Here is a 25,772-nt window from a genome sequence, read left to right as displayed (position 1 = left end):
TCCCCTCTCCCCTATCCCCTGTACCCTGTCCCCTGTCCCCTCTCCCCTGTCCCCTCTCCCCATCTCCCTTCTCCCCTGTCCCCTCTCCCTTCTCCCCTGCCCCTCTCCCCCTGTCCCCTGCCCCCTCTCCCCTCTCCCCTCTCCCCTCACTCCTCTCCCCAGCAGATGACGAGGATGCTAATTCCTATGAGAATGTGCTCATCTGCAAGCAGAAAGAGCCTGACTCAGGTGAGACTACCAGCCCGGAGCTGGGCAGGGACTGGTGAGATCTGAAGTTCCCACAGAGGCAGAGCCCTCCGTGAAGCCCGAAAGTTCACGGACACCTCTAATGCCTTTGGGTCAAGCACTGCCCCCTGTCCTGGGAGGAGACCCCATCATCCTGGGCCTCAGTGGGCATGCTCTATGGGGAGCCCTTCCAACCAAAGGGGCTGCCCACACAAGGGCACAAGAGGCCTCTCTGGAGGGGCCGTGGCAGCTCGATGGCCTGAGGACCAGTCGTGGTGGCTTCCCCTTCCTCCCAGCAGGCCCTCTCCCCGGTTCTCTCCCTGCAGGTGATGAGGATTATCAGAACTCTGCTTCCATCCAGAAGTGGCGGGAGTCCAGAAAGGTCGTAGGTATGTGGCCAGAGAGCAGGGGCTCCTGAGTGGACAGCTTCAGTGGGCTCAGGGGAGCCTGGCCAAGGAGGCTGGGGGAAGGGTAGTGGGAGTCAGGGGGGCCTGGCCAGGGAGGATGGGGGGAAGGGTAGTGGGAGTCAGGAGGGTCTGGCCTGGCTGCACTGGCCTTGAACCATGGCTTCCTGAGGTCGGGGCCTCCTGCGCAGGCTGCCATCACCTGCGTGGATGGAGCCCCACTGACCCTGCTTCCCGGGCAGACAAAAATCTGGCAAACCCTAGAACCGGGACAGACACTCGTCCAGGGCAGCCTTTCCTTCAGGCTGCGTGTGGCTTCGGGGGGCTCGAGCCCTGGGTGGGCGTTCTGGCTCCAGGAACAGGTCTGGGTGTGCCCATGTGAACCACTGACAGTTCGCCTGCTGGTCCACAGGGCAAGTCCCGAGAGAAGCACCTCTCTCCCCTGCGGGAATCCCCGATGAGGACGAAGATGGAGAGCCCGATTATGTAAATGAGGACGTGGCCGCCACGGAAGCCTAGGGCAGACCTGGGAGGAGGTACAGCTGCCCTGGTGCAGGGTGGTGGCCTCACTGGCCAGAGGGCCCCATCCCCTGGGAAAAGGTGGGAGCTCAGGCTGGAGGAGCCGTGGTGAGGGCCAAGGGGTAGCACCCATGGGTGCGGAAATGGGGTGGCTCTGCAGGGTGCTGGGCCTCCTGAGCAGTCCCCGCCCACCCTGCCGCTGACTCCCAAGGCAGGCTTGGTGAGGTGAGATTCATGGCGAGCACGAGGTTGTCAGGCAGGGAAGGTGGTGAGTTGTTGGGTGCAGTGGGCTCTGGGTGGGTCCCTGCAACCTTGGGGGAGTGACAGCCTCCCCAGGTCTGCGTCCTCGCTTGCAAAATGGTGCCGGTGGGACCTGTGCCTTAGACAAGACGCTGCACATAAAGCATGAGCCAGTGTTGGCCTCGGGGGCACAGGCAGGGCTGGGAGATGATGGCGCTGACGGCTGTAGTGGCTGAACTGTGTTAAGCAGCCACTTTGCCGGCCAGCACGGAGTCAAGTGCTCACACACACACCATCACTTGTCACCTCAAAGGCATCTGGCACTAAGCCATCTGCCCAAGGTCACACTTAGAATAAGTGTGTGTGTGTGTGTGTGTGTGTGTGTGTGTGTGTGTGGCGGGGGGGGGGGGGCAGGGTCCACCCACAGTCCTCTCAGTGGGGAGGGGCTGGGCTGGTCCAGAACCAGCCACACAAGTTTGAGCCCAACAGGCAAAGGCCCACAGTTCACTGGTTCGCTTAGTCTTTACCACACCTGCCAGAGGCAAGTCCTGCCTGGGTGCTGGGAACACAGTAGTAAACACAACACACAAAATGCCTTGACATTGTGGTGGGAGAAACACAGCAGATCCCGTGAGATGAGAGAGAGAGCCGAGAGGAAGTCTAGCCTGCTGCATGGTGATAAGTCCTGTGGAGGCGAACCGGCAGGGAAGAGACGGGCAGTAAGGTGGGCAGTTCAGTAGGGGGGCCGGGGAAGCCTTTTGGAGCCCCCTCCTTACCCTCCGGGGAAGGACACCCAGCCTTGGTTTTCAATTAAGAGAAAAAAATAAGGTCCTCAGAAACAGCGAGGTGAAGTTTTACAGGTGTGGAAACCCTGATGTCTCTGGGGCCCGAGGGACGGCTCTACAGGGGGCGGCAGTGGGAACAGGGAGGCCAGTGAGTTAGGAGTCCAGACAAAAGATGCCGCCTTGGCCCAGGGAGGCAGCGGGAGAGGTAGATACTGAATGTTTGCGGAGTCCGTAGGACTCGCTGGTGCCCTTGGTGGGGTGCCCTGCGTGTGGGTGCGAGAGAGAGGCGTTGAACAGGATTGCAGGGTTTTGCCTAAGATCTGGGAGCTACGGGCAGAGTGGGTTTTGTGGGCAAGGCCAGTTTATTTCTGAGCCTGTTGATTGGAGAGGCCCACGCAGGGGAACATACGAAGTGGCACCTGTGCCCAGGGTCAGGAAGTCGGGCTGGGGAGAGACCTGAAGACAGGTCAGACGTGCCCAGGCCTTGGCTAGGATCAGAGAGCACAGTCAGGGTTTCAGAGAAAAAGTGGGAGCTCTGGGAAGAGACTCAGCTTGGTGGGTGGCTCTCTCCTCAGCCCGGGAGGGCAGCTGAACGCTCACCACCACTGTGCGCCCCTCCCCTCTCGAAACCAGTCGCCCCGTGCCGAGGGGACGAAATGGTAGCCAACGCAGGCCTTTTCCTCTAGCCAACCATGTTCATCTTCGCCGAAGCCAACCATGTTCATCTTCGCAGGAATAGTTACCGTCTCCCACCCATCACCTCGCCGGAGCAGCTGGACTTCTGGACCCGCCACGCTACTCACGGGAGGGCACCCGCCACGCTACTCACGGGAGGTGCACCTGCATGTCCCACGGACCATCCCTCTGGCCACGCGGGACCCGAAAGTTACACGTGGAACCAGCTTCCCGGGGGCTGGGCAAGAGCTTGGCGCGAGGGCACTGCAGCCCCTGCCGTAACTGAATGCCCAGCATTGGGGCAAGCGGCACCCCATCCCCACATCTAAGCACCAAACAGTACTGGCGTTCGTGTCCTTTTTGCTTTGGGTTTGGATCCCAAATCGCTTACTAATGTCAGTTGCTGGGATTTTGTGTGATCGATACGCTTGTGTAATTAATTTATACAGGTGGAGCCATATTTAATATTCTACGTTCCAGGGTAGGTTTTGTCTATCTTGTCTCCTCTAAGCATTACATGTTCTAACTTCAGCAGACACTTGGGGCGCCCTGGCACTCCTTTCTTCGGGTCTCAGTTCACTGAGGAAGAGGTGAGGCCACAGCCACCCGCAGGCTTTCAGTGGGCGTGTCCTGTGGACAAAGTGCGTCAGTGCTGCCGCGGGGGTGGCGGGGCGGGGGGGGTGGGGGGGGGCAGTGGTGTCCCTCGGGTGCCCTGAATGCCTCCTCTGCTCCAGCTCCCTGACTGGGCAGCATGACTGTCTCGGGGAAGGGCAGAGGCCCAGTGGAACCTTGAGTCAGAAAAGCCACTCAGGGAAAAATGCCGCCTCCTTTCAAAACCTCAATAAACCTTTTTAGTTTAAGGGCAGCGATTCTTTCTGTTTTGTGTACAACCCAGGGAGTGACTCAGCCTCTTGTGTCACAGCCAGGGAGCCTGAGGCCTGGGGACAGGACCGCGGGCCCTAAGGCAGCTCTTTCCAGGATGGCACATTCTTTCCGAGAATTGATGCCACGTTAGGAAATAGTAAAAAATATCTCGAGCACAGCTGTGGCCATTTGCTACTTCACACCCTGCAGCCCTGACCTCACAAGCTCAGACCAGAGGGTGTGGCGGGGCCAAGGCTCCGGGTGGGGAGTCCCTCCTGGGTTACAGGTGTGGAAACCCTGATGTCTCTGGGGCCCCTCACCTGCAAGCTGGGCAGTCATTCCTTCACCTGACGGGATCCGGAAGCTCCAGACAAAAAATAAGAGGAAGTATGTGCGTTTTGTAAAACGTCACCTCGCTGTTTCTGAGGACCTTATTTTTTTCTCTTAATTGAAAACCAAACCCAAAAGCCAGTAATCAGAGCCTTTTCCGTGTCTCTTCAGTGTCACTACCCAACAATGTGGGCTGGGCAAGTGACTGCACCCCCTGGGAGGACGGCAGTAAGTGGAAGTGCAGCAGGCCCTCCTCTCCTGCTTCCTCCTGCTCCAAGGGTCAGGCTGGATGGAGCGTGAGCGCCGTTTGAACCAAGCCTGGCAGGGAGAAAGCAGATGGGCTCACCCAGCTGCCCCAGCAGTACGTGCAGCATGGGCACACACGGCCGCACTGCTGTGGCCCTTCGTCAGGGAAACCACAGGGCAGGAAGAGCCAGCATGTCACACAAGTGTTTTTAATCAAAGCCTTTTACGAGTCCACTAACCACAGGATGGGTGACTCCCACCCCACTCCCTTAACACCATTCTAGCCCTGGCCGGTGTGGCTCAGTTGGTGGGAGCGCGGTCCTGTGCACTGAAGGGTCACGGATTTGATTCCGTCAGGGCACAGTGGATTCGATTCCTGGTTGGGGTACGTACAGGAGGCAACTAATCGATGTTTCTCTCCCTTCCTTTCTCTCCAAAATCAATTAAACAAACACACAAACAATGCTATTCTAAAATGGCATCTGGGATTTGCTTCAGAACAATCCGTGGGGTGGTAGGAATACAGAGGAAACAAGATAGGCCATGTGTTGGTATAACTGTTAAGATGGGTGATGAGTATGTGAATATCATTCAATGTTTTATGTACAATTGGTATTTTTTCATAATTAAAAAAATAGTATCTTATAAAAAGAGCAATTCTACAGGTTAATATAAAGTTTACTGGGAAATGCCAAATCAACAAGCACTGTACAGACGAGGTGACCTGGCAGCCTCCATGCGCCGGGCCTGCACCATGTTCCTCAGCGACACCTTAAGTCCTTTCTAAAGAGCTCATGGCCCCAAGCTGTTGAGTAGCTTTTCTAAATGGTCAGTAAATTACAACAAACCCTGCCCTCACCCCGTGGAACTGACCTCCGGAAAAATTGAGATTCACTTGTCCCGTCTGTCATCTAAATCACCTTTTCTACTTGTAGGATGCAAGAAGCACGCAGACAGGAAGCTGGCTTTCTTTGCAGACTTGCCCTGCCACATTATTGCTGGCAAATTGTACAGTTTTATTAGCTAAAATGCCAACCCACACCCAGGCTGGGTGCCGTGCCCTGGACATTCTCTGCGGCCTTTCCCCCGTCACCATGTCTCAGAGCCTGGGGCAGAATGCAAACGCGCTGGAGATGTGTGTAGAAGCACGGGGAAGGCCACGGCATGTTACTAACAGGCGAGTCCCACTGCCAGTCTGGGCAGCATTCTCTCCCAGAGCAGAAGGCTGTGAGTCCCGTCTCTCAGGGACTCTTGTCACCCCATCAATGAGTTCTCCGCTCTAACTGGCCACCGGGGCCATTGTCTTCTGACACAGCCTGGCCAGAAGCCCTGCCATCTGCAGAAGAGAGTTCACACCTTCGGCTATCTTCATATGAGTGTATCCAATTTCCTGAAAAACAAATAACATTTAAATCTGGTTAGTAAGTGAGAGATAGATTTATTTTTTTTAAATCTGTACTAATGGTTTACTCAAAATTGATGCAATGAATTCTAACTCCAACTAGAAAATGAACTCTAAGTTGTCATGCATTATGTTTAACTAAAGTTCAATTATTTCCTAAAAGGATATTGGTATTTTTTTGTAAGATACTGTTAAGAAAATTTTAAAAAGGCAATATTAAAATATTTATATAACACATATCTGAATATACATAAAGAACACTCAAAACTAAGTAATGAGCCCTAGCTGGTTTGGCTCAGTGGATAGAGCATCGGTCCACAGACTGAAGGGTCCTGGGTTCAATTCTGGTCAAGGGCATGTACCTTGGTCGCAGAAGGCAACCAATTGATGTGTCTCTCTTACATCAATGTTTCTCTGTCTCTCCCTCTCCCTTCCACTCTAAAAATCAATGGAAAAATATCGTTGGGTGAGGATTAAAAAAACCAACAAAACTCAGTAATGAGAAAACAAATCCAATTAAAAACTGGGGTGATTTGAACAGATACTTCATCAAAGATTGGGGATGGCAAATAAGCACATGAAAAAGTGCTCGACATCATTAGCCACTGGGAAATGCAAATGAAAGCCTCTACAAGCCTATGGCAGTGACTAAAAATCCAACTGAGCATTCCAAGTGCTGGCTGGGATGTGGATCAGCTGAAATGCTCATCACTGTTGACAGGATGCAACATGCTACAGCCACTCTGGAAGTTTGGCAGTTCCTTATCAAGTTAAACTTAGACTTACCATTCGACCAAGCAACCTCACCTCCATACAATGGGATACTACTCAGCAATAAAAAGGAAGGGCCCACGGACCCTCACAGCAAACATATGAACACATACAAAATACATTCAGCTAAGTGAAAAAGCCAGGCTCAAAAGACTGTTTCTGCTTGATTCCATCTGTATCATAGTCTGGAAAATTCTGTCCCCCAAAGAGAAAGCAGATCAGTGGTTTCCAGGTGATAGAGGAAAGGGACACGTAAAGTTGGGGGATTAGAGTTGTGTTTACACGACTGAATGATTTTGTTCACAGAATGCACCTAAGAGGCTGAATTTTCCTCTATGTAAATTATATCTCAATTAATCTGACCTTAAAGATGAATAAACACACAAATCTCTAACGAGAGTCATTGTAAGGAACAGTAGGTCACTGACTGGTAGAATGGGCTTAAACAAACTCCCAGCCCCAGGACAAGCACCCGCCCGCCCGCCTCCGTCAGAGCTGGGGACACTTTCTGAGCATCTTCTTGATGCCCCGCCTATAAGTGAAACAAAGACAACCACAGTGTGGCCGGAATCCTTGAGGAGAGGCATGGCTATACACTTACTGACCTTAATAAACTCCAGTTTCAAGTATTCTGCCATTTGGAAGGTTTTACACACTCGAAAAATGTTGCCAATGATGTCTTCTGGTGAGTAGCCAAGATGCCACAGGTGAGCGAGAATCTATACAAAAGAGAACATGCTGAGGCTGCTGAACTCCATACAGGTCAAGGATACTCGGGAAACGAGGTTAAAGCCACACAAATCTCAGGCTGGTCACATTGCTCATCCTAGAAAACCCAAGCGATTCTGAGCACCATGGAGCTGGTGGGCCACACCCTATATATCACGTGGGGATAATTTGACTGATCTTTCCAGCACAGATAATATTGCAGATTTTTTAAATGTATTGCAAAGTCTACTACTGTCCCCGAGCCTCTTAAGCACTTTGATAACCATCCCAGTATACCCCCGAGCAGAAGCAGGAGAACCCTGTCAGGGTGGGGAATGTCCGGCCTGCAGGCCGTTTAAGGCCCACGAAATCATTTGGTCTGGCCCTGCCACGGCACGAGGGGTGAGTTAATTGTTTGACCAGATATAGCAGGCTACTTTTTAAGTTGATAATTTTGTATGGCCCGTGAATGATGTTATAAATATCCAATGGCCCTCGGCAGAACAAAGGTTCCCCACCCCTGTGGTGTCTGCTATGCTTTCCCTAGCTACAGAGTCCTAACCCACCCCCTGCAGGAGCAGCCCCGAACATCCTGACCAGGGCAGGGATTAGAGCAGTGGTCTCGGCCTCCTGCCTTCTCACCACCCCTACTCCACACCACCTGGACTGCAGGGTCTGGAATCACTTGTTTTTGCCTTTGCTTCGGCACCTGGGGTAAATTCAGGGGTTCAGGGGGCAGGGAAGCTCTGTGTGCCTAAATCTGAAGGCTTCCTTCAGGCCCACTCGGTGACCCAATCCAGTACTTGGGTCTCTGCCTCAGTCTCCCTGCCTTGCACTCGTTTCACATTAGTTCTAACCCTGCCCTAAACTCAGTCAACTTCTAGCCTAATTTAGTGGGAGCAGGGAAACTGGCTGTGATCAGTCCAATGGCCTCAGATCACACCACTGCCACTCATGTGACTTGTCACCTGAACCACACGGTGCCCACTGGAACCTGCTCACATGGCTCTACAATCAGGCCCGAAGCCCCCTGGGTCCTCCTCTCCTGGCTGACTGGGGACTGCTGGGTCCAGGATGCTCACTCCCATGTTCCTCGGGAGGATGGAGGGAAAACCTCCCCTTAACAGAGAAAGACGGCGTCACTGCAAAGTAAGGAGTTGGGCTGGTCGTCCCTCACGTTAGGTGAGCAAATTCCTGATGCAGAGAATATAACTATAGTACAAAGACATGATTTTGAATTCCAGGTCTCCTACTTTTAAACAGTTGATATAGAGAACGGAATTTAGCCTGTCATGGTTTTCTCATCAGTAGGGTGTACCAACTCCTAGCATCATTGTAAGAACTCAGGGGAGGGATGCAGGTAAGCCCCCAGCACAGGGAACTCCCTCAGCCCTGCTCGGGAAGAGAAAGGTCCCTCTGGTCTCAGGAGAGGCGGAAGAAGCAGACCTTGTAGGCTTCGTCGATATTGGCATTCACACAGTGCTGGATCATCTCCTTCACCAGCAGCGGGTGCGGCTCGTCGCAGACCTGACCAAACCGAAAAGAAGGTGAGTCAGCGCTGAGGGGACCATCTGAGGAGGACCCTGACACACCAGCTTCTGCGCGATGTAACCAACCTCTGAAATTTTTTTTTCTCATTGAATTCTCCAGCAACAGAACCAGGTTGAGGAAAGCCCTTCGCCACCAAACAAGTCACCAAATAAAAAGAATATGATGTTGACTTACTGTAGTGAGGAAGGCTTCTGACACCAATTCTGTTACCAATTTCTCCAACAGAAGATGAATTAACAAGGGCCACTGAAGAATCTCCACTCAGGGGCAGCATTAAAGCCACTATAAGTCACATCTCAGAGCCCCGGGATGACCACTTGCCCAGAACCACTTAGAACTCACTAAGACTTGGGAGGTCTTCTGGGCCGGTCTCCCACTGGAATCGCAACTGTCTTTCCCGGGACAGGGTCCCAGCCTCTCGTGACCTGAGCAGCCGCCTGCTGAGCCGGTGCAGCTCTCCCTGAGCCCAAAGGCTGCCCCCTGCCACTCCCTCCACTGGCCTTAGATGCCACCCTCTAGCGCAGGTCAACATTAAATCTAAACGACAGCCTTCGATATCTCCAGGCAGTGCCTACCCCTGCCCTTGGCCTTCTCTTCCCAGGTCAATGAACTCCCTCAGGATCCTGGTTTGCAGCTCTCGATGCTTTGCTCCAGGAGGAAATGAGACCTTAACTGTCACAACAGGTGACCAAGCAAGTTCCCCTCAGGGCCCTTGAAAATACCTCACTGCCAAGGTCGAGGCAGAGGCTGTTAGCACAGCTTTCTTTACCCACAAACCAGCCCTACCCAATTACACCCCATATGAGGGGGAAATCAGACTGGGCTGTGGATGTGGCCATCAGTTTTCAGAAGAATTCCCCGGAGGAAAATCCTGTCCTGTGGGAATGAGAATCTTTTGGCTTGACCTTGAGGAGCTCCGATACCCACACCAGGACAGGAAGTGCGGAGGGGAAGTCTCCGGTGGGAGCCAGGCCTGCAGAGGGGAAGCGCTGGGCTCCCTCTTAGCCCCCAGCAGCTGGATGGTCTCGGACAGGCTGCCTGGGCCTGTTTCCTCGGCCACAAAATGCTGACGAGAGCGCGGGTGCAGGGGAGCTGTGCAGACCAGAGCACCCGGAAAGCACCAGCGCCAGCCTGAGGCAGCAGTGGCAGCACTTGCATGGATCGCACTCTGAGGGCATCCCAAAGTCCCTCCGACTCTCCAGTGAGGGAGTCAGGGGGACACACGGGAGGCAGAGCAAGCTCCCCCGCTCCGAGGGTGAGCTCCAGCGGCAGCACCGTGTCCATCCCCTTCCTTCCAGCACCTCCCGCCTCCACTCCACTGGCCCCGCAGATAAATACAGTTTCTGTAGACTGTGATGCCCCAGCCAGCTTTTGTACCTTGAACACATTCTCACTGTTAATGAAGCCGAATCCTGAGAAAGTAGACTGCAAGTTGTTCAACGCCTGTTGAGGAGCAAAAACAACCGGGGTGATTTTCTGTCTCGCCCTTCCCCACCTCTTTAGCTGAGCACCCTCCTCGCAAGCCTGCTCTCAGTCAGCCCAAGGCCCCATCAGTGTGTTGGGTCAACACCCCCCACTCCGGCTCTGCGCAGCCATCACTTCCTTCTTCCCCCTAAAATAAGGGGCATGGCAAGCCCAGGAGGTCCATGCCTCAGGGCAGCGACCGCACACACCTGCCGCATGTCTCCCTGGGCGGTGAAGATAATGGCTTCAAGACCGTCGTCGGTGTACGGCACATTCTCCTTCTCGATCACGTTCATTAGCCTGGTGAGGACCTGGGCATCGGTCAGCTTTGTGTAGCGGAGGACTGCGCAGCGGGACTGAATGGGCTCTGAACGAGACAGGAAGAGAGTGAGGCTCCCGGCCAAGGATGGCATCGCCCTGCTGGTTCTGTAGTTACTCGGAAGCAGCTGCACAACCTGCACAGCCCAGCCACGCCGGCACCACTCTCTACCCAGCAGGCGCTCACCAGTGACTCGGTATTTAGGACTAAATTTCAAAATATTAACCAATAAGCAACCAGAGAGGCCTAAGCCAGTACTGCCTGGGATGTCCGTGGCTGGCCACAGCTTCCAGAAGGGAAAGACCCTTTAACATAGAGACACCCACATGCCACAGCCCGCAGTGAGCCAGTGCTGGCCCAGGTGGCCCCCAAATCAGTGTGTGTGCTGGGTGGGTCATGGCTTGCTGTTGGGGAGCCCCTCCCCTATCTAAGCATGAGCTCCCAGAGGGCAGGGACAGAGCCGCACTCAGATCTGTAGCCTCCACTGTGCCTCGTGCAGAGTAGATGCTGTGTACACATCTGTCAAGTGGATGAGACTTCAAAGAGCAGCTTTCCTAAGAGTTAGTCCACCTCAACTTATCTCAGCGATTTTCAACCTGTTTCATCTCATGGCACACATGAACTAATACTAAAGTTCTGCGGCACACCAAAAATATATTTTTTTGCTGCTCTGACCAAAAAAAAAGGTATAATTCTGCTTCATTCACACCGGATGGTTATTGTTGTGTTGGCTGTTGTCACTTTTAAAAATATGTTTTTATTGATTTTTCAGAAAGAGAGAGGAAGGGAGAGGTAGAGAGACAGAAACATCAATGAGAGAGGAACACTGATCGGCTGCCTTCTGCACACCCCCTACTGGGGGATCGAGCCCACAATCCGGACATACGCCCTGAACAGAAATCTAACCAGCAACCTCTTGGTGCATGAGTCGACACCCAACCACTGAGCCACAGCAGCTGGGCTGTCATTTTTTTATTTGACAATCGAGGGAAAGAGGTCAGTGTCCCTGACTAACTAGGTAGTGCATGTTTTAAAAAGTCTTACACACCAGATGAAAATTGCTGACTCATCTGAAAGCAGGAAGCCTCACAATGAACCTTATTAGCATATTTGATTTATCAGCACAGACAAGAGAAAGATCAATTAGGAACAGGAATACATATTTTAAGGCAATTAATATTCTAACTTCAATAGACGTTTCCTCTAGTCAATTTTCTTTTGAGACATTCCAAAAGCTGAATTCACAGAATTTAAATACATGTCAGAATAAGGCAGCGGGGCCTTCCTCGAGGTACACCTATCTCTTAACGCATGGCTCCAGGAATCAAAGTGAGACTGGGCTACCAAGTTTCACAAGTTAGCTCTGCAGCAATTTGATCATAAACCATTTCCTCTAACGCTGAGAAATAAATTCCTTTAGAGATCTCATTTGTTTGCTATATCTCTTTAAAAATTAAAGTTAATCCAAATGCTGTATGTATCACAAAAATTACTTTCATAAAAATTGAAGGCCAGAGCTGCCTCCACCAACACGTGCAGTTTCAGATCACACAGCCCTGAGCAAAATGCACGGGGGGGGGGGGGGGGGGCTCTAAATATAACAGTGCCCCTGCCCTCAAGCGCCATACACACCCATCAGTCAAAACTTTTTGCAGTTTCCTCCATCACACCACTGATGTCTTGAAGGTAGAGAATGTCTCTCATTAAACTTTGTATGCCCTGCATTAGTGGTACCCGCCACCTACTGAGACCAGAGTAAATGCTTATTGAATGAAGAGCTGAATAAATTAATAAACAAATAATGACTATCCAGATAGGGTAAAAGGACATAAAGGATTCCTGGTAACACAAAGAGCCCACCAACTTTGTGGGGGCATCATGATTGATAACCAGTTTGTTTGCAACAGTGCACAATGGCCCCGGGCGGGGGGCGGGGGGGGGCGGGGAGGCAAAGAGAAGGGAGAGTCAGATGGCTGAGCTCACACAGGATGGGGTTAGCAGGGCGGATGTGAGGCAAGGACAGCGGGACAAAAGAGCTGTGAGAAATGGTGAGAGACAGAGAAAGCTGGACTGTGCCCGAAGTCTGCATCAGAAAGGGAAGGATGTGAGCCCTGACTGGTTGTGGGTACTGATATCTCTCTCTCTCTCTCTCTCTCTCTCTCTCTCTCTCTCTCTCTCTCTCCAAATGATGCGTCTCTCTCACACTGATCTCTCTCTCTCTCTCTCTCTCTCTCTCTCTCTCTCTCTCTCTCTCTCTCTCTCTCGCCATACTCCTCCCTTCCACGCTCCATTCTCTCTAAAAAAAAATCAATGGGAAAAATATCCTGGGGTGAGGATTAACAAAACAATAAAAAAAGAAAAGGATGTGAAACCACCAGGAAGTTGAGATGCTGAAACGGGGAGAGGGGATAAAACCGTGAGGAAACAAATTGATGGAGGGGGGACTGGAAGAACAAATGCCAGGTCAGAGAGAAGACTAACATGTAAGGTTTCACAGGTGAAGCAGTTCCTGGCAATAACTAAGGCCGGTGTGCAGACACAGTGCATGTGCAGTACTCAGGCCCACAGAAAGTGCAGGAACATTTCTGGAGAGGGGCAGTGACTATGACACTGTGCACAGGATATCAAAATGTCACGTGTGCTTGTGATGGTGCAAGAGGCAGAAAGAGGTGGGGTGCCAATCTCAGCTCCTCCACCTGCTATGTGACCTTGGGCAAATTACTAAACCTCGCTGAGCTCCAGTTTTCTCATCTCTAATGTGGAGCTGATAATACCTCTGCAAATAGTTATATAAGAGTAAATGAAAAAGTTGATTACACGGCACAGTGCTTGGCTCACGACAGGCAATCAAAAAGCCCCTACTCTTCTGTTGCTCAAGAGCCAAAGGAGGACCATGTAGACCGCAGACACCCAGAGCTGACCCTCACCTATGATTTTATCTGAAGCATTGCAAGCAAGAGCAAAGCGAGTCGTTTTGGAGTAGATTTCCATGGTTCTCCTCAAGGCCTGCTGGGCTCCATCAGTCATGCTGAGAAGAAAAATATAAGAGTGCAGTTGGCAACTGCGACCGGGGGCCCGTGGGACACAAATCCCTCCCTAGAGACTGGGAACCCTGACCTCCTCACTGGGCATGCTCAGCCTCTCCTCATGAGCCTGTTTGGGTCTTCCACAGGCAGGTGCACGTGGGCATGGAGCAGAGGCTCTGCGGCCAGGCTGCCTGGCCCACCTGAAGCTCTTTCATCTGCTAGTTTTGGGACCACAGGTACATTATCTGAGCCTCAGTGTCCTCACCTATAAGGAGATAATGATACTGCCTACGCCAGAGGGTTGTTGATAACAATTAAATGAGATAACAACATGCAGAGTACCTGGGATAATGTAATGCTTACATATAAGTGCTCGATAAATGTTGGCTATTATTGCTATAATGTTACAGTAAAACAGGTTAAGGTGTAGCGAACTATGTACTATAACATGGCAATTACAATGTTCCGAGCAAGATTGTAATAATGTGGAGCACTGCTTTTTATATTAAAAGGAAAAAACAGGATACAAAAATTACATATATTATGATCTCAACTATGTAAAAATATATAGTGTAGAAAAAGAAAATAAAGCAAGATATTAACAATATTTTTTAAATTTTCTTCAAAGAATATGAGTTACTTTTTTAAAAATGTCATTTAAAACTTTTCATTTAGACCGGTAATGGCTAACATTGTGAATGTACTAAATGTCACCGAATTATACACTAAAATGGTAAATTTTATGTTATGTGTATTTCACAACAATAAAAAAACATTTAAATTATTCATCATGTAAGTGATGCTGGAACAAACATATTAGCTGACTGTCTTAGACAAATGTTTGTAGGTTAGTTAAGATGACTTTAGGGCTCAGGCTCCTATTAAATTGCTTTTGAAGATAAGCAAATATACCACAAAAGTGCAAAGGCAAAGCTTTTTCTCTGGATTTAATAAAGCCAGATAAGAGACTTAGAGATCAAGGTGAAATGTCTGGCAAAGCACTCCACCTGTCTGCTTCATCCAGGATGATGATCTTATGCCGTCCTTTGGGAAGGGTGACTTTCTGCTGGGCGAACATTTTGATTTTGTTTCTCACAACATCAATGCCCCTGAAACAACAAGCCAGAAGTTAACTGTCACCTTCTGAGACAAAATCAGTTGCCTTCATGGGAACTTTAACCCTCAGACATCAGCATGGACCCAATTTTAGTTTTTAAGTTTCCTTTTTGAACAATTCTATTTTCAAGAATTGAAATTTCATTACTTTTATTCCTTTTTGGAGGTTTTCAGAACAAAGAAAAAATTTACTACTTATAATGAGATTCATTTTATCTTGTAATTACAATATGGGTCCACTGAATTATTTTACAATCTCAGATATATTTTAAAGTCTTAGTGTTCTTATTCTTCCTGTATTCTTAAAACTGTTTGGTATTTCATCATCCTAGTAATTATTTCATCATTACTCATCAATTATTCCCAACTATGCTAAAAATAACTAAAATAATAAGAAAATGAAAGAATGATGGAATTGCCTAAACGAATAATGCAATAGTGGGAGAAAAATACTATTACTATTGTCTCATACTTCATTTTTTGGTGTGTTCTTGGGGTACAGTATTGTCTTTCTAGAAGGCATAAAAGAAGTTCAGATACTCTGTCTTTGCTGTCTTTTTTAAAGCTTTCACTGACCACAACTAAAAAAACACCAAAACTTTTCATTTTCCACGCACAATGTCAAAGAGAAAAAAATTGACAGGAAGATGTTTCATAATTATTAGACAAATCAGAAAATGACTGCAGAGAAGCGAATAGACTCTAGACCAGCCGTGGGCAAACTACAGCCCGCGGGCCGGATCCGGCCCGTTTGAAATGAATAAAACTAAAAAAAAAAAAAAAAAGACCGTACCCTTTTATGTAATGATGTTTACTTTGAATTTATATTAGTTCACACAAACACTCCATCCATGCTTTTGTTCCGGCCCTCCGGTCCAGTTTAAGAACCCATTGTGGCCCTCGAGTCAAAAAGTTTGCCCACCCCTGCTCTAGACTCTAATGATGGTGAAATTGATCACATAAGCAACATCTCAGACCATGTTTCCTCAGATGCCAAAATCCTAGCTGCGTTTTCTCAAACTTAAGGATCAAGGCGTGTGCTCACTTTGGCAACACATATGTGAAAACTGGATGACACAGAGAAGATTAGCATGGCTCCTACACAAGGATGACATGCAAATCTGTGAAATGTTCTGTATTTTAAGAATCAGTAAGTCATGGGGATGTGATGTACAGCATAGGGAATATAGTCAATAATACTGTACAGTGTCAGATGGTGACTAGACTTACCATGGAGATCACTCCATTAGGTGTATAAATGTTAAATAAGGACAAACACTAAATATATTTTCATCTGGCTAGTCACTCAACAGGAAGGACTTCATTCCCCAATATCCTATGATAAGAATTTGGACCTTCTGTTTTGATAAAAGAACATATGACAGCACTCTTTCATCTTTTATGTTTGTAGACCAACGTTTACAGGGTACAGTTTGTAAGTGATCAAAAGCTGAAGGCTGGTTTGTATACAAAGGTGATATAGAAATGCAAAAAAGTCATTGTATTGATCATTCAAATAGGTTTTTATAAATCTAAAATTAAAAATATCTTGCAATTATGGGCTATTCTTTCTTCAACAAAATTATGAGTCACTAAAGTTTTCAAAAATAATGAGTTTGATGATGCAAGTGTGAGAAAAGGTAGTAAGAATCAGCATTGACAAAATGGATTGACTACAGGCTCATTCATGACAGCTGACGAGCAGTTAGTTGCATCCCAAGAACATTGCCTGTTTCAAGTCTACATAGATCTTCAAAATTAGGACAATATTAAAGAGCTGAGATCTGCATCCTCAAGGAATAACCAAAGATAGACTTTGCAGACTTTTTATTTAACAAGTCTTCATTTCATAATCCTCTATTTCATGCCTGAAAAGTAAACCAGCACTTCATACCATTAGGATGGCTACTAACAACAACAAACCAAAAAATGTGTCGGCGAGCATGTGGAGAAATTGGAACCCTGAACACTGTTGGTGGGAATGTAAAAGGGTGCAGCCACTATGAAAAACAGCATGGAGGTCCCCCCAAAAATTAAACACAGAATTACCAAATATAATCTAGCAATTCTAAGTATATATATCCAAAGAATTAAAAGCAGGGTCTTAAAGAGATATTTATACACCCATGTCATAGCAGCATTTTCACAATTCACAAATGTCCAAAAGATAAAAGAAACCCAAGCATCCATCAGTGGATGAATGAATAAGCAAAATGTGGTGGTCTATCCTTACAAAGGGATATTATTCAGTCTTAAAAAGGAAAGAGTCTGAGAGATGCTAGAGTTTGGCTCCTTGGATGAATCGTGAGGACATATGCTAAGTTAAATAAGCCAGCCACAGAGAGACAAATACTGTATGAAACCACTTAGATGAGGCATCTACAATAAAATCAAGTTCATAGATACAGAAAGTAGAATGGTGGTTGTCAGGGGCAGAGGGAGGGGGATGGTACAAGGTTTTAGTTCTGGAAGACAAAAAAGTTCTGGAGAACATCGGCTACACAACAATGTGAATATATTTAACCCTACTGAACTGTACACTTACAAATGAGTAAGCTGGCCCTGGCCTGTCGCTCAATTGGTTGGAGCGTCACCCCATACAACAAATGGCTGCGGATCGATTCCCATTCAGGGCACACACCTAGGTGGCGGGTTCAATCCCCAATCAGGGCGCATATGAGAGGCAACCAATCGATGTTTCTCTCTCACAGCAATGTTTTTTTCTCTCTCTCTCTCTAAAAATCAATGAAAATATGGGGGAGGATTAAAAATAAAATGAGCAAGATGGTAAATTTTATATTGTGTATTTTACCACAATTAAAAATAATATTTAAAATTTCCATTAACAAAGTTAAGCCATCAAGTCTAGTGCCTATGATGCCACCTTGATGAGCCAGCAATTCCCATTCTATTTCACTGGGAAGGATTAAAGGAAAACATAAAGCTGGCTAGGCAAGCTCCACATACGACACAGAACGGAAAAAAGGCCATTTCTATAACAATTCACAATGTAAAACACTTGCTGCCCTTCAGTCCTAACTCCCAGACGTACCTGTCATTCGAGGCATTGAGTTCCAAAACAGCATCCTTGAGAGCTGGGCCCAGAAGGGCTCGTGCCAAACACAGGATGCTTGTAGTTTTGCCAGTTCCTGGGGGGCCCTAGGAATGAGATCTCCAGTGAGTGCTCCGAGCCAGCAGAATGCACTGACCATAGCTCCTGATGGACGTTCACCCCTTTTCACACTCACCTCCCCCTCGAGCCCTCCACCCAACCCACAAGCCTCCTGACCAATTTGGGGGAATGTTTTCCTTTGCAGAGGCCAATGTCAGGGCTCTGGTGGTAACTGGCCTCCCTGAGGAGGAGTCTGTGCCCAAGAAAGCACTCAAGAGGGAAGTGAAAATGAGACTTCAAGACATCACCAGGGCCAGGACTGAGTACTCACAGCAATGATAATATTGGGCACATTCCCTTCTCGAGCAAAGACCTGAAAGAAGAAATGTTCATTAAAACGTTCATTAAGCTATAAACCATAAGGAGCCAAGCCTCCCCAGCCACATAGGCCTGTGTAGTAAACATGGCTACAAATGTCTCCATATGGATGCCCCATGGAACACTCACCTCAGCACATTCTAAACTGAATTCGTCATTTCCCCCTACAAACCTGAGGCCCCACCCACATTTCCCCTTCCATGGACTGTCAATGCCATGAACACGACCACCCAAGCCAGGAACCTGGAGGTCACTGTCACCGTTAACAGGGCCTTCCTCCTCACCCCACACAGCACCTTAATTACAAAGATTCAGTCATGCCTAGTCTCTCTGCCACTCATCACCCCAACCCATTTCCCATACGGTAACCACAGCTAATTTTCTCACACACACATCTAATTAACACATTTTTATCTGATTGAAACCCTTGTATGACTCTTTACTGCTCTCATCATGAAGCCCACACTCTTTTTCTTTCTTATTTATTTACTTATTTATTTTTATTGAATTTATTGGGCTGACATTGGTTAACAAAATTATATAGGTTTCAGGTGTTCAATTCTAAAATACTTCACCTGTATACTCTTCTGTTCATCACCCCGAGTCAGGTCTCCTTCAATCACCATTTATCCCCTATGCTCTCTCCTACCTCCTCCTCCCCTCCTTCCCCTCTGGTAATTACCATGCTGTTGTGTGTGTCTATGTTTTGGTTTTGTCTGTTTGTTTGCTTAATCCTTTCACCTTTATAATTTCATTCATATGTGGAATCTCATGGACAAAATAAACCAAGAAATGAAATAGAAACAGACCCACAGACAGAGAACAAACTGACAGCTGTCAGAGAGGAGGTGTGTTGTGGGGCTGGGAGAAAAAAGGTGAAGGGAGCTGGGGATTTTCCAATGTAAATTAAGGTGTGACTAGGCTGGCTTCATAAGGCCCAAACTCTCAAACATGGCTCATGAGGCCCTGCCCAATCTGGATCCTGCCCACCTCATGGGCTCATGTCTCACACACCCCAATACATCCACAGCCCTGCTATCAGGGGCTCATGGACCAGAAGCATCAGCATCCCCTGGGAGCGTGTTAGAAATGCAGAATCTGGCCTCACCTCCAGAACTACTGCACCAGAATCTGCATTTTAACAAAAGCCCCAGGCAATGCACATGCCCATTAATGTCTGGAAAGCACTACTCCAATCAGATGGCATCCCACCCAAGAACAAGCCAAGCTTTCTCACCCCAGGGCCTTTGCACATGCTATTCCTGCTACCTCTTCTCTCTCACTCCTCCCCTCCAAGTCTGGCTAACTCCCACTCAAACTTTGGTCTCACTTCTTCCCCTTGGGAATAAAGATATTGTGAGGGTTAACTCTTCCCATGTGCTCCCTCAGCACCCTGTCCTCCTCTAGCAGAATGCTTATCACATGGCCTGCTGACTTGAATGCTACTCCATTAGACTAAAAATCTTACTCGGGCAGGAATAATATCTATTTATATCAATAGTTTCTAACATTGCACCATAGCTGTCCCAGAAAACAGACTCAAATATTTGTAAAATGAATGCATTCGTAAAATAAATAAATACCTTGTTAGCTATTATAGTGTAAGCACTGATTACTACAGAGATTGTCTTTGTCATGACTCAATTAGTTGGGCTTCTAGATTCTGCCTAAAGATGGCTTGGAATTCAAAGCTTGCTTTACTGCTAAACATTTCTGCCTGCCCATTTTGAAGCCAGCTGCCTTGTCACTTAGTCCCTCTAGGCCAGGGGTCCTCAAACTTTTTAAACAGGGGGCCAGTTCACTGTCCCTCAGACCGTTGGAGGGCCGGACTATAGTTTACAAAAAAACTATGAACAAATTCCTATGCACACTGCACATATCTTATTTTGAAGTAAAAAAAAAAAAACGGGAACAAATACAATATTTGTATTTGCATGTGGCCCGCGGGACATAGTTTGAGGACCCCTGCTCTAGGCAGAGGTTGGCAAACTATGGTGGGAGGGGCATGAGGGGAGTGGAGGTAATCTAGCTTGAGGCCTGTTTTTATGATACCCCTAGCTAAGAATGGCTTTCACATTGTTAAAGGATTGTTGAAAAAATAAACAGAGTATTTGTCAAATACAGTTATACTAGTGGCCTGATGCATGAATTCATGCACATTGAAAGTAAATTAATTAGAAGAAATATTTTAATATTGCTATTTGCCCTTTCTCTATAATAGAAGTGTCAACCAAATTCACGATGACAGATCGAAACACACACATGCGATTGGTGCCAGCGAGAGCTTTATATATATAGATAAACTTGCTTAATTAGACCTGCTTTCTGATTTAGCTAAACTTTTTCCATTCCAGTGAAGCACCCCAACTTCTCTTTCAGGTAATTGTCAGCAATATAGCAGTAAATATTAACATGAAGCACATTATTATTGTAGATCACACAGGGAGAACAAAGGGTAAAATATTTAACTGCAGCAGTGTTTGACTATATTTTGCACAGTGAGAAAACCTGAAGTGATTTTCTTTCTTTTCTTTTTTTTTTTTTACCTGTCTGAAGTGATTTTCAAGGTCCACCATTTCTTACTTCTTTTCAGTAGGGTCAAGTTTCTAAGCTTTCTAAATCTCCATTTCCCGGCTAATGAAAAGAAAATAGGATTCTACCGAGTATCCTATCTACCTACTCCAGGACTTCTGTGAGGATCAAATGAGATGAGGCACGGGAAAACACTTCACAGACATTTGGTTAAAGTGTGAAATGTTTGCACCCGGCTATGAAGCAAGTCATGTTCCTGGGCTGAAGAAACCCCAAGGAAGCTAGTTGCTAGGGAGAGGAAGCCGGGCATTGCTCCATGACATCGTTACCACAGCAACCGTTTACAGGCTGGGCTGGGCTGTGGGCCGCATTTTGTGCCATGGGGTCTCGGCAGCATTGGCTGCAATTTGGTGGGCTGTCGCTCCAGGGTGTTTTGAAAATAAACTATGAATGTTTCCTGTATAATATATGAATGTTTCTGATAAGAAATTCTAAATAGTTAAGAGTACCTGTTGAAAAGATACCAAATAATGGTTTAACTGGACAACCTTAAAATTAGCATAGAGAACAATCCTACGTTATATTTTAGTGATTCAACAAGATTGAGAGATTATATAGTCAGATTATAACATTCTTGTCTACTTTATTCTGTCTGGTTACAATTTTTTTTTAATTTCAATAAAAACATGCATCTTAAATGGGAAACAAAAACAAAAACAAAACAAAAACAAAAAACGGTCCGTGGTGCCGTTTCTCTGTAAGTGGCCAGTGCGTGTCACGGCAGCTCCTGCATTGAGCATCTGCCCCCTGGTGGTCAGTGAGTGTCATAGCAACCAGTTGGACACTTAGCATATTAGCCTTTTATACTGACTAGGGGCCTGGTGCACGAAGATCTGTGCACAGGGGGTGGGGTGGGGTGGTTCCTCAGCCCAACCTGCACCCTCTCCAATCTGGGAGCCCTCAGGGGAGCCCTCTCTAATCCGGGAGTTTCTGTCTGTCTTTGCAATCATATGAGCTAATTGTCTGAGACCCCCAACCTAGTTTGGTTTGTTGCTCACAGAATAACAGAGGTGTTTTTTTTTCTTTGCTTCATTGGTGGAGATTTCCTGGAAGTTTTAGGATATCTTCCCTTTAATTTTTCCTAGACACTCTGATTTTACTTATGTCTCTCACCTTTGCTTTCCCTCCATCCCCCACCACAACAGTAACTTGCTCCAGGCTCACTTTGCTCTAGTGTCTAGGAGATCCATCTGCCACCAGAACTACAATTCCCAGCATTCTTGGTGCTCCCCACGCTCTGGGCATCCGCTTCCGGTCCTGGGGCTGCCATCAGAACTACTATTCCCAGAATTCCTGGTGCTCCCCATACTGGGAGCGACCGAGGAAGCCATGTCCCCCCAAGCTGCCAGCTCTCCCCTCCGCCTGGTGCCTGTATATGCAAATTAACCCACCATCTTTGTTGGGTTAATTTGCATATTCACTCCTGATTGGCTGGTGAGCGTAGCGAAGGGGCAGTCAATTTACATGTTTCTCTTATTATTTAGGATAATATAGATATTTGCAAAAAGCCTATGGTATCTATTAAATTGCCTTTACAGAAAGTTTGCCAACCTTGCTCTTGTCTGATAACTCCTCTTCAATAAGCCAGCCCTTCAAACATCTGAAGTTACCCACCACCTATAGGCATCTCCAAACTGAATGTCTCCTACTCCCTCAACGCTTCTGGATCCGTGGCTTACCCCCATGCCCCACCTTGGCTGTCTTGCTCCAAATGCCGTGAGCTTTATCAAAGCACAATAATGTGGTATAAGGTCATATATATATAAATTTAAAAAAAGAACAACACCCACCTCCAGCCTGCTCACAGTGTCTTCATTCCCAACTACTTCATTCAACTTCACTGGTCTATATTTCTCAACCCTGTTTTTAAGAAAATGCATAAAGATGTTGACATAGCTATTTTCATGCTACACAAAAGGAAGCACTAAAGAGCAGCAATCCTCAGCTTTGTCAGGTGATATACATTAAAAAAATACACCAATTGGCGGCAGGTTTTAAATGTAAGGGGTGCCCAAGTCCCATTTCAAAAGTTAAGTGCATGAGAATTACACACCAGAAGCTCCGAACCCACCACAGCACAGAAATACCTGTTGTTGCTGGAGAAGGGCCAGAGCGGGCCATCTGGACCAATGTGATCCTGTGCAGCAACAGTCTGCCCGTCACAACAGAGATCCAGCACACACAGCACTGACATCATTTTTTTTTCTTTTTAAAAACACTTCACACATTTGCATGTCATCCTTGCGCATGGGCCATGCTAATCTTCTCTGTATCGTTCCAATTTTTCGTATATGTGCTGCCGAAGCGAGCACAGCACTGACATCATTTGATCTGATAGACATGGATGTAACTGAGCCTCCTGCCTTACCTGGCAGTTTCTACAGACTTGACAAGGCGCACAGCAGGGCTAGCTAGACAGAAACCACAGGCCTATCTTGTGACCCTATTAGGCTATGTGAAGTGGACAGGCTAGTGGCCTAGTCAGACCAATACTTCTCTCTTGATTTTTAGAGAGGAAGGGAGAGGGACAGAAATAGAAACATAGATAAGAAACATCATTGATTGGCTGCCTCCTGCACGCCCCGCCCCCCGGGGCGGGGAGATGGGGAAACAAGCTTGTAAACTGGGTATATACCCTGACCAGGAATTGAACCAGTGATCTCTTGGTTCATGGGTCAACGCTCAATCACTAAGCCACACTGGCCGGGCAATGCTTCTATTTTAAATGAATAAGCAAACTATGCTACAGAGAAAATGACTTTCTTCAGTGAGAATAGAAGTGGAAGATATACAATGATTTAACCATCAGGACTTCCTCAGTCCTTTACAACACTCCCTGATTTATTATGCAGGTACTAGTTGTGCTCCAGAAACAGCTGCATGCAAAGAAGCTTGTTTGTCACATACTACAGTAAACAGACAGTTCCCCTCCAAGACCAGCAGATGAAGCATGCTTGTTCCTGTTCATTTATTCTTTTTTTTAAAAAAATAAATGATTGCTTGCTGCCAGACAGCTCAGGGCATCTTTTTTTTTTTTAAATATATTTTATTGATTTTTTACAGAGAGGAAGGGAGAAGGATAGAGAGCTAGAAACATCGATGAGAGAGAAACATCGATCAGCTGCCTCCTACACACTCCCTACTGGGAATGTGCCCGCAACCAAGGCACATGCCCCTGACCGGAATCGAACCTGGGACCCCCCCACCCTGCAGGCCGACGCTCTATCCACTGAGCCAAACCAGTCAGGGCTGTTCATTTATCCTTCATACTCAGTCCCTTCCAGGTGCCAAGCACTGTGAAAGGAGGTAGAGATCTCAAGGGGAGGAAAGCAGAAGATACAGAGATAAGCAAGACATGGTGATTGTTCTGAAGGGCTTTCCAAATGGCAGGGAGATAAGAGCTTAGGAAGTCCCACTACCGTGCTAGACTTGTTATAGAAACCAAGGGCTGCGGAAGCTGAGGGAATCACCACCTGGGAATGTTAGGAGCTGAAATTTGTGCTGGACTTTGAACAAGGCAAAGATGCTCTTCTTTCAGGGCCTTCATAGCTGCTCCATCTACCTGCAAGGTTTCTCCAGTCACAGGCCTTCCTCCCTGAGTTCAGGTCTTTGCTCAAATGTCATCTCATCAGAGGCCTGCCCCGAACACCACAGCTATTTACTCCACAGCACTTGCTTTTTTACTTTGTCTTTCTCTATCAAATGTAAACTCCACGCGAGCTGTGTTTGTCTTGTATACTCAAGTATCCTAGGCATGTAGTGTTGTGCATGAAAAAATATAATGCCAGCCACATGGGTAATTTTAAACTTCCTGGTAGCCACATTACAAAAGGCAAAACAGATGAAGTTAATTTTACTAATATTATTTATGAACCTAATATATTAAAAATGTTGTCATTCTCAACATGTAGCAACGTAAAAATTACTAATGAGTTCTTCTTAATACTAAGTCCTCAAAAGCCAGGCGTATATTGTGCACTTATAGGCCATGTCAATTTTGACTGGCCTCATTTCCAGAGCTCAACAGACTCATGTGGCTAGTGGCTGGGGGCTGCACAGCGCAGCTGTGCATATTCCAATACATTATACTGCATCCATTTAGGTATCTGCTCTCATCAAGAAGAGGGGCGGGCCTGGGCAGTGCCTGGGCTGGCTGAGCGTCTTCCTGTGCACAGAAAAGGTTGCCGGTCCATGGAGTCGGGCACCTACAGAAGGCAACCAACCAACCAACCGATGTTTCTCTCTCCCCTCCTCTCCCTAAGCAATGCTCTGACCGACACTGCGTTTCCAGGGGGCAGACCGGCCACCCTCGACCCCGGGTGGGCTAAGCGACCCGTGTCCCTCGCCCTCTTCAAATAATCTCCCGGACACCACCCTGGAGCCCCCAGCTCCGCTCAGGTCCTCCCGCCCGCCACGATCTCCCGCCCCTGGGTTCCCCCGGGCACGACCCGCCGCTCGCCCACCGACGCTCCCAGAGCACCCCTCATTTACGGCCTGGGCCCTCACCACGGCAGCTCGTAGTGGCCGGCGCTGCCGGGGGCCTTGCTGGGGGCTGGGGCAGGGTCCTGGGCCCCCTGCTCGGCCGCCCCACTGCAGCTCTCCTCCACCTCCATGCTCCCGCCGCCTCTTCCCGCCGCCCGAGGCCCCGCCCCATGATGTCATCACGCAAGCCCCGCCCCCTGGAAACGCGAGGGACGCCGGGCGCGAGCGGAAGCTGTCTGGCCCCTCTTTCCGCGCCTGCGCGGAGGGCACCGCCCCGGAGTCGGGTTGCGCAAGGCCGCGGTTGCTCTGGGACACCTGGCGTCCGGCCTGGGAGAGAGGACAGTGGGACCCGAGCGCTTTGCCTTCCGAGAAACCGTGTCGCTCCAGGAAGGGACGTTCGGCGGTTTTGTGTCTTCGTGTGCCTTGTTGGGAGGCCCTCTCCGCGCGACCAGCAGAATAGCTGCGTCAAGGTGGAGAAGGAGCACGCTGCCCGTGCGGAGGGCAGGGGCCCTGGGGAGTCCATCCGAATGCCGGACCGGCGGCGGACGGACAGGACTGACGTC

General features: G+C 48.0%; 2 protein-coding genes, 1 non-coding gene and 1 pseudogene across 5 annotated transcripts in view; 2 read left to right on the top strand and 2 right to left on the bottom strand.

Moving 5' to 3' along the window:
- LAT2 (linker for activation of T cells family member 2) overlaps window positions 1–1,258 on the top strand; it is an 11,395-nt gene extending 10,137 nt beyond the window's left edge. Inside the window, exons 10-12 of the mRNA XM_023753415.1 lie at window positions 163–228; window positions 552–614; window positions 1,042–1,258. Of these exons, the coding sequence (XP_023609183.1) occupies window positions 163–228; window positions 552–614; window positions 1,042–1,148 (236 nt within the window). The 3' untranslated portion in view covers window positions 1,149–1,258. The remainder of the gene's footprint in view (window positions 1–162; window positions 229–551; window positions 615–1,041) is intronic.
- A 3,690-nt stretch (window positions 1,259–4,948) lies between these two features.
- RFC2 (replication factor C subunit 2) lies at window positions 4,949–25,405 on the bottom strand. 3 transcript variants are annotated; one of them, XM_014455379.2, is made up of 12 exons: window positions 25,234–25,360; window positions 22,815–23,058; window positions 22,518–22,587; window positions 18,089–18,130; window positions 17,698–17,804; window positions 14,537–14,638; window positions 13,431–13,531; window positions 10,394–10,551; window positions 10,098–10,163; window positions 8,616–8,696; window positions 7,067–7,180; window positions 4,949–5,678 (listed from the first exon to the last, which is right to left on the bottom strand). In XM_014455379.2, exons 2-12 carry the CDS (start codon window positions 22,922–22,924, stop codon window positions 5,568–5,570), a joined length of 1,062 nt encoding a protein of 353 aa, XP_014310865.1. In that variant the 5' UTR covers window positions 22,925–23,058; window positions 25,234–25,360; the 3' UTR covers window positions 4,949–5,567. The 3 variants fall into 3 exon arrangements, with proteins under 3 accessions (XP_014310865.1, XP_006088295.1, XP_023609232.1); XM_006088233.2 differs by lacking the exon at window positions 22,815–23,058 and having other exon boundaries at window positions 25,234–25,405; XM_023753464.1 differs by lacking the exons at window positions 22,518–22,587; window positions 22,815–23,058 and having other exon boundaries at window positions 25,234–25,404.
- Window positions 15,683–15,788, top strand: LOC111825892. The gene has a single exon (XR_002829129.1). It is a non-coding gene; the product is annotated as a U6 spliceosomal RNA (small nuclear RNA).
- On the bottom strand, window positions 22,939–23,039 carry LOC111825903 (annotated as a pseudogene).
- Window positions 25,406–25,772: the final 367 nt, after the last annotated feature.

This window comes from Myotis lucifugus, unplaced genomic scaffold, assembly GCF_000147115.1.
Source record: "Myotis lucifugus unplaced genomic scaffold, Myoluc2.0 scaffold_45, whole genome shotgun sequence".
Lineage (NCBI taxonomy): Eukaryota > Metazoa > Chordata > Mammalia > Chiroptera > Vespertilionidae > Myotis > Myotis lucifugus.
The sequence above is the reverse complement of the archived record's forward strand: the minus strand, read 5'-3'. Positions and strand labels throughout refer to the sequence as shown.

What these genes read in the sequence shown, in the direction of transcription:
- RFC2 (XM_014455379.2), bottom strand. Translation starts at nt 22,924, where the DNA reads ATGATGTCAGTGCTGTGTGTGCTGGATCTCTGTTGTGACGGGCAGACT. An exon ending in ATCCTGGATGAAGCAGACAG is followed by an intron (nt 13,532 to 14,536) that starts GTGGAGTGCTTT and finishes TTTTCTTCTCAG; the next exon opens with CATGACTGATGGAGCCCAGC. An exon ending in CCCAGGGAGACATGCGGCAG is followed by an intron (nt 10,164 to 10,393) that starts GTGTGTGCGGTC and finishes GCTCCTCAACAG; the next exon opens with GCGTTGAACAACTTGCAGTC.